Genomic DNA, 8,290 nt, shown 5'->3' on the forward strand with positions numbered 1-8,290 from the left:
TATATATTGACCAATTTTGCTCACATTTAGTGAGGTAAGACACTGATGTTGGATGAGAAGGCCTGCCCTGACGGCCTCTGCTTTAATTCTTCCACGTGGTCAAGAATGGACTGTGTGCTTATCGGTTAAGTTCTTCCAAACCAAGTTCGCTCATCCACACCTCTGTGGACTTTTTGCACTGCTTTGTAGTCATGTTGGTGCGAGGAGGCATCATCCCTGCATGCAAAAGTCTTCATACCTGCTGAATGTTCTTGCATCTGTTTCATGTCGATAACTGACACGTCACCATATTTTTGAGGACTTTATGTAACAAGCACAAAGTAGCACTATCAAGGCATAATGGAAACGTATTTAGTAATGTATGTCTTAAATTCACTTCTTTGGTACATTGGTACATAATGACGTCTTTGAGACTTAATGCCTAACCTTTAAGGTGATTTCATATCTGACATTTCATGGGTGTTCAGGTCTGACATTTTATGAATTTCATATCTGACATTTATTTGACATTTTATCCTGTGACCTGTTTGCTTGGATTTGTGAGCATGCTCAGATGGGGTCTGTACACAGATTGCGGGTCTGGAGAGAGGGGACTCTGGGACTTTATAAGTTCAGTGGTTTGAGAAAGGGGATGCTTGCTATCCTCCGACAAATCTGCAACCTGCAAGTGTGTAACAAAGACTGAACTTCTCATTTCATCTTTTCTTAAATTCTTACTTTCCACATTTCCAAAACTGCATGATGCCCAGAATATACCCAAGAAGATAAAGGAGAACACTCAATGGTTTCTGAAGCCTTTTTTGTTTTACAAATAAAATCTGAAAAGTGTGGTGTGTATTTGTATTATGTTTTTTTTTTTTTTATCAACTCAGACTCCACTTCCTGTCCCTGCCAAAGAAAAGCCTTCCCACACCATGATGATGAACATTCAAATCAATAACGCATTAAAGACGTGAAGACTGAAGGCTGTTAGTGGGTATATTTTCATTCATTTAAGGGTACCTTAATAAAGGAGTGAATACAAATGCACACCACACATTTCAGATTATTATTTGAGAGCTTTAAAAGCACTAGAACTAAAATCTTTTCCTGTTTCTAGGTCTAGTTTCTCATTTTCTTTACACATCAACTAAAAAAAAAGAGCTTGTTGTCTTACTTACAAAACGTGCAAAAAAGGTGAATTTCTTGGTTCCATGCCACTAATCCACTGAAATTCTCTCATCTGCCTTAATTGTTTCGGCATCACAGGAGAAGAAACTTGTGAGTGGCAGATTGAGGAAAATGAGGAGCATAAAGCCCAGTTTTATTCATGAATGGCAACATGATTGGAAGCAGGTTTAATCGCACACACACGCACACACGCACACACACACACGCACACACGCACACACACACACACACACGCACGCACACACACACATACACACACCTGGCTGAAACCCAGTTTCAGCACTGAAAGCCATCCAGATGCACAGTGCAGATAGGAAAGAAAGATTGAGCATGGTTCTGTCTGCCAACCAACTGGGCAAATTAGAGAGAGGAAAAGAGGAGGAGATAAAGCAGAAAAAAAGTGGAAAAGAGAGAGCAAACTGCACAAACAATATGGAGAAAGTGAAGGAAGATAAGAGGCAGAGGGGGAAAAAAAGAAGGGAAATAGAACATTGGGGGTCTTAAATATCCGTACTTGCATGACCACAGGATGACCTTAGAAAGAAAGAAAAAAGACAAAGAAAGAAAATGAAAAAGAGGAAGAAAGAAAAGGAGAAAGAAATTAAGACACAAGGTAAGCGAAATGGAAGAAAAATAATATAAATGAAAAAAAGAAAGTGTAGTTCTGGTGTAGAAGGAGGGAAAGCGAGACAGCTCAAATCCCCCCCTTTCTATGAAGGAAAATTATCCTCAAAACAAAAGGCAATAACAAGCTTATGGGGCCGCCATAAAAATGAGAACAATAAACACTCGAATCATGCCCGCGTGTGCGTTTGCATTAGCGGATCTGTGCGAGTCTGTGCGTTGGCGCAAGTGTGTATCGGTGCGTGCGGTCTTACTGTACGTCTGTGTGCGTGAGCAGGCAGCGCGAGTGTGTGCACGTTGACTATTAAAGCGATAATTTAGGACACAATAGCAGTCTGATGCACCGACGATAGTCCTCTGCAGAGCACAGCTGCTGGATGATTATCTGGGCTTTTCTCCACACACATTAGCTATTTCTGATTTAAATGGGAGCATGTAGTTATCTAAAAATGCCAAATTTAAACATTTAATCAAGCAACAAAAATGAGCGGTTAAACTACGCACAAGTTCGGGATTAGACAAGCCCGTGGATTTTTGCTGGCAACGAGCGAGAGAGAGCCCCCTACCTGACTCTTGGAGACGGAAACTTTAGCGAACAGAGCCTGGGACACTTTGGCCCTCTTCATCTCATGATGGATCTCGTCATAGATGGAGGCGCTGACGTTAAGAACACAGCTGTCCGTCCTGAGCCCTCTGTCGGCTGTAACCGGTGACAGTCTCGCCTTGCAGGAAACAGACAAGAAGGAAGGAAACGGTTTCAATGCACACTGTGTAAAAAGGGAGTCGGATTTACTCTCGGAATGAGAGCAAATAAAATGTTATTAATTGCAGAGCTACAATTATGTTGATTTTTTTTTTTTTTTTCACAAAATGTGGGATTGTGCTCTCATCAGCAGAGGCAAGAAAACTACTTAAACTAGAAATCTGTGGGCACAAGTGAGGAAATGGTTGTTGTGATTCTTATCTTTTTTTTTGTTTTTGATAACACTAAACTATTAACTTAAGCTCGCTGTGGAGCTATTTTAGAGGGTATGCTGCTTTAGGCTTAGACTGTGGGAGGATTGTGGGAACAAAGAAGCCAGTGCAGCCGTTGCTAACTTTCTCCACTCTTTTCCTCAGTATATAGAGGGTACTCCTATGTCAGTGTGTCTGGGGCTCAGTGCTTCTTTTTCCTGGAAAAAGCCACAAACAGATACAGTCTGCTTCAACTTGGTGCGTTCTCTTCGATTATTGTTTTCCGTCTGCCTATTATCCCCCAAAAGAAAGTAAGGCTCCATCGTTGTTTCTAGGAGAGATTTTTTGTGTTTCTTTCACTGTCCAGTCCATCAGCCGCCCACCGATTGTTAGTCAGAAAGGCTTTTACCAAATTAGGATTGGAAAAAGAAAAGGTACAATGGTTATTAGTACCGTCACCTCACAGCGAGAGAACCACATGATTAGGTGGGCACAGAATATTCATGTGTGACTAAAGATGCACTTTAAAGGAAAACATAGGTGAATACACCAAATGCTTAAATGAATATCCTAGTGCTACTGTTTAATGTATGAGAGAGGATCAGAATAAGCGTTTCAAGAAAGTTGGAGAGAATTACATAATTTATAAGACTGAATTTATAAGAATTTGTAAGACTGGCTTTTGCTTTCGTCTCTTGGGGGTCTCTGGCTGACTGACCTGTGTGGATCTTGGGGGCGTGTTGCCGCAACTGGGTGGGAAACCGGTCATGCTCCTCTCCTTCTCCTCCTGGTACATGCGCTCTCTCTCGGCCTCAGGAAGCTGCAGGAAGCTGTTCATGGCCCGCAGGTTGACCAGCAGAGACTGGGAGGCGTGTTTCGGATCCTCCTCCTTACGCAAGATCTCTGAGAGTAAACCCTAGCAAAAATAAATGTAGGTTGATTGTTTTTTGTGTGCGTGTGTGTTATGATCATTTGTTACAAACGCGTTAATAGATATTTCACCTAAAAGAATGATTGGGTTTCTTTAATCCAAATCCACAGACAGAAGATTTCAACCAAAACATTGGGTCAAAAATTTTGATCCAGCTTGCCAGGCTAAAGAAGGAACTTGAAGGACGTTCTTTATAGAAAATCGTTTTAAAACTTTTCGGCTTGATCGGACTTCATTGATTCCCTTTGCCAGATGCAATAATAAATAGCCAGATGGCAAATTATTCTGTGTAGTATTCCGTTCACCAGAGTAAAGCGTGAAGCAGAAAAGCGAGTAAGCGCCATGGCCCGAACCAAGCAGACCGCCCGTAAGTCCACCGGAGGGAAGGCACCCAGGAAGCAGCTGGCCACCAAGGCCGCCCGCAAGAGCGCCCCGGCCACCGGCGGAGTGAAGAAGCCTCACCGCTACAGGCCCGGTACCGTGGCTCTGCGGGAGATCCGCCGCTACCAGAAATCCACCGAGCTGCTCATCCGCAAGCTGCCCTTCCAGCGCCTGGTGCGAGAGATCGCCCAGGACTTCAAGACCGACCTGCGCTTCCAGAGCTCCGCCGTCATGGCTCTGCAGGAGGCCAGCGAGGCCTACCTGGTCGGCCTCTTCGAGGACACCAACCTGTGCGCCATCCACGCCAAGAGGGTCACCATCATGCCCAAAGACATCCAGCTGGCCCGCCGCATCCGCGGAGAGAGGGCGTAAACACTCACCCGGCCTCCACACGGAAGGCCGGGTGAGTAATGACAATGGGTCGCATTAATGAACATTAATGAACATTAATGCGACCCAGCAATCCTAAGTAAACTAGCTTGTTTACTTAGGATAAAGTTAGCCCTTTACAAGCTAGTTAGCAAGTGATGCTAGTGTTAGTTATGCTTTACCTTCACACTTGGACCAAAAGAAATAGGTCGTAGTTACATAAAAGGTCAATTTAAGAGTCCTGGAGCTGAAATATGAATTGTCTATGTAAAAATACAGAAAGCTTTTCAGTACATATAAAAATTGTTTGATCGCTTAAATGTCCATTAAGGCTTTCCTATGAATTATCACAAATGATATAAATAATTTTTTCAACTTTGTTGAAATGAAAAATGATTTTTATTAATATTTTTTTTCAGATTTTTTTATATTTTTAAAATTACAACCCTTGAGACATATACTTGGGGTTTATCCAAACGGCGTAGCGGTTTCATTTGTAATGCAGCGTCTAGCTAAAACCAAGTCATTCACTTTGAACCGAATATGAACTGTTTTCTATTTCACCGGCACTGTTGTTGTCTTATAATGTGAGACACTACCCCATCAACCCATTGACAGGAGTACCTGCAGTGACTGACCACATCTGGAACATTTTCAACACGCATCGTGCAGTTTAACAATAGCGCCATACATATTAAAGTCTGCGCACAAACAGCAACCCTGTTTTTCCAAAAAGACAAAAGAAATAGCATGAGATGAAACGTCCTGCTTTCTCAAACAATGGAACACCATTGGAGACTCCTATAGCTAACGCCAGCTTGCAAACAGAAACGGGTCTTTGTGCGAATCGTCAAATGACAAACATGCCTTGTACTTTGAGATAGGGTTTTGGCATCATGCCTAATGCTTATGGCTGGCACGAGAGGACCCTTGGCAAACAGGAAAACATGGGGGTGGATAGCAAATAACAGCAGCGATTTATTATTATTATTATTATTAATAGTAATAATAATAATACATTTTCAGCCTAAGTTTAGAAATTAAAGATTTTGGGCCAGGTTGCTTTGGACACGAACACATGGTAACAAAGAGGACATAAGAAAAAAAAAAAAAAGAAGAAGACATATTTTCTGTCTGAGACATTGAATAAAGAGAGCAGGGAACTGAGTTGCCAGAGTGAAAGGTGGCATAATAGAAGGACAGCAAGATTGAGCAGGAGGTAGGGAGCGAGACAACATTTCTCTGAGGGGTTGTGATTACTTGGCCTAGCAGCTGCTTTACTGCTGGCACTGGCTTTGTGCTGCAGAGTGTTGGCACAAACACATACACAGAATCACACATTTGCAGAGGGAGGGGGGGTCAGTGCAGCAGAGGCGAGGACAGTGTGTGAACCGAGATGCCATAACCATTACTGGAACACCAACAGCAGGCCAAAAGTACAAAGTCTCGCAAAAGTGGCCATACCCCTGGAACTTGAATGTTACGCAGGGACGCATGTTTTTCAACCTTTTTACTGGTAAAAAAAAATAAAAAATTAACTATGGTATTTATATATATTTATTGCACCTGTTTTGCCATCGACTCTGATCAGCTTTCCTGTTCAAGCTGAGGAAAGGCGTACTTACTCCTATACAGTACCACCGCTCTTACTACGGCGTGTTCTGGCTGATGTTCTGGCATTGTGTTTCTTTCCATGAAACACAATGGTTTGCATTTTGGTTTGCAAAAAACTCTACTTTTGGTTTCACCTGACCAGAACATCTTCTCCAAATGCTTTCTATTCCCGATACAGGTCATGTCAAAATGAAAATATTAGGTTTTGTGATTTTCTTATAAAAATGGCTCTGCTGTGTATTCAGCAGAAGTTGGGCTGCTTCTGTGACTTATTAATCTTGTTGGGCGGCTTAGAAGTTGTGCCATCCTCTTTACATTTTAACGTTTCCAAAAATGTAGTGTAAGTATTAACATTTTATTTTCCGCAAACCCTTAACAGGAAACCGTGTCAGCATTCCCTGTGCACATCCAACTTACAATACCTGGGTTCTGTTAAAGGCCACTCGGGCAAAGATGGCTTGGGAGATGCCCGCTCTCCTCAGCTCCTCTCGCACATTCTGGTAGATGTCACTCGGTACGTCTGTTGGTGCCACTGAAGACATCGCAGCCGCCGTTTGATTTTGCGGTATCGTTGCTGGACACCCTCCAGAACCGCACTGCGCCTGCTGTGATGCTTGAGAATCAGAGGGTTTGGAAAAGGCCTTGGCAGGAGGCCTCCCCACTGGGGGGTGGTTGAGAAACTGCTGCGGAGAAGAAGAGAGACCCTGGCCGGCTAGCATGCGGGTAACGGCATACTGCTGGTTGAGAAACTGGGTCATCATCAGCTGCTGGTTCACCATTTGGGAGCTGAGAGGCTGCGGGACCAAACCGGGAGGGTGAAGACCGAGCGATGGCCGACCACAGATGTTGGCGACTGATCCATGAGGGAAAAGAAGGTTGGAGTTCTGATCGACTGGGCTGCTCGGGATCGGCTGCTGGATGTGAGGAATATCTGAGGATTGCTCAGAAAAGCACTCTATGTCTGTTGAAAAAAAATAATTAAAAAAAAGAAAACAAATGGGCTTATGTGTTGTCATAAAACTTCAGAAAGGCACTAAACTAAACATGAGTGTCAGAATGACTATTGTAAGCTCTGTTTTGGTCAACATGTGAGTTTTGACAAGACGCATTCAGAAGGAAAGAAGGATTTGATTCCTTAAAATCAAATGGACTCAAAATTGTTCAATTTAAACTGAATCAAATTAAACGAATGATTGAACACTGTGATATTAAAGAAAGATCAAGTGTAAATGCATTTTCTAAATAAATTAGCACAACGAAATCAAGATTTAAAATTCACACTTTTAGAAAAACTCTTACCTTGGTGGCTTTTGGACCTTTTGAAGTGCTTGTACCACCGACCAAACTCGTGACACTTGGCAGCCGAGACATTTGCATAGTAAGTGCTATTTACAACAGATGATATCATTCCCTGAAACACAGCGGGTGGGGGAGAAAACAAAAGGTATTTATTACATTTTGGGTGGCCTGAGTGCCTCAGCTGCTCACACATCTGATATTAATGAACTCAGATCCGTGTTATTAAAAAGACCCCCAGGTAAACAGCATAATAAAGACAGATGTGTGTGTCGGCGCGTGAGCTGGGCGCACACATGTACTTGTGCAAGCATGTGTGCGCAATCAGACAAAACACTAGAGGTCATCAGAGACAATGTCTGTCTTTTAGTAGATGATGTACTTGCCCCCACCCCCCGCCCCCGAAGACTATCCTGTGCACTCTTTACATCTGATTACATGTTTCATCTTCACATCTTTATTATAATCTGCCACTCACAAATCAGAAAGTGTGTGTGCGTGGTGAGTGTGTGTATGTTGGGGACGGGGGTGAGGGGGTTAGGAGGATGTGGGGGAGGAGGAAATGGTTCGTATCAGATTTTAAGGCTGCAGAGAAGAAAAGAATTTGAAATAGAGGCCATTTTTTAAAACTGAACTCTGTTCCCTTTGGCAATATAACATTGACTAAAATGATAATTAGAAATATGCATATGAGACTTTCACTAAATGACAAAAGGACCCTTTTATTTATTTATTTTATTTTTTTCCTTTTTGGCTGTTTGTGCTAAATTAAATACATTAAACACTTTAAATAGTCTATAAAAAATATATATCAAATGATGAACAGATAGTCTCATGAGGTGTTTGGTGAGGCTACACAGACAGACAGACAGACAGACAGACAGACAGACAGACAGACAGACAGACAGACAGACAGACAGACAGACAGACAGACAGACAGACAGACAGACA

At 42.6% G+C, this 8,290-nt stretch overlaps 2 protein-coding genes across 2 annotated transcripts in view; one reads left to right on the forward strand and one right to left on the reverse strand.

Annotated features, from left to right (window-relative positions):
* The window catches only part of LOC103472510 (DNA-binding protein SATB1-like), a 25,675-nt gene that overhangs the window by 9,581 nt on the left and 7,804 nt on the right, over positions 1 to 8,290 (reverse strand). Inside the window, 5 exon segments of the mRNA XM_017307655.1 lie at positions 569 to 593; positions 2,271 to 2,516; positions 3,467 to 3,664; positions 6,466 to 7,004; positions 7,343 to 7,454. Coding sequence (XP_017163144.1) covers positions 569 to 593; positions 2,271 to 2,516; positions 3,467 to 3,664; positions 6,466 to 7,004; positions 7,343 to 7,454 — 1,120 coding nt within the window.
* LOC103472220 (histone H3) lies at positions 3,679 to 6,453 on the forward strand. Its single transcript, XM_017307654.1, has one exon. The coding sequence runs from the start codon at positions 4,022 to 4,024 to the stop codon at positions 4,430 to 4,432; it is 411 nt and encodes a 136-aa protein (XP_017163143.1). The 5' UTR covers positions 3,679 to 4,021; the 3' UTR covers positions 4,433 to 6,453.

The sequence above is a fragment of the Poecilia reticulata genome, linkage group LG11 (assembly GCF_000633615.1).
Source record: "Poecilia reticulata strain Guanapo linkage group LG11, Guppy_female_1.0+MT, whole genome shotgun sequence".
Classification (NCBI taxonomy): Eukaryota; Metazoa; Chordata; class Actinopteri; order Cyprinodontiformes; family Poeciliidae; genus Poecilia; species Poecilia reticulata.

Bases quoted from the DNA above. Each gene is read 5' to 3' on its own strand.
- LOC103472220 (XM_017307654.1), top strand. From the start codon at position 4,022: ATGGCCCGAACCAAGCAGACCGCCCGTAAGTCCACCGGAGGGAAGGCA.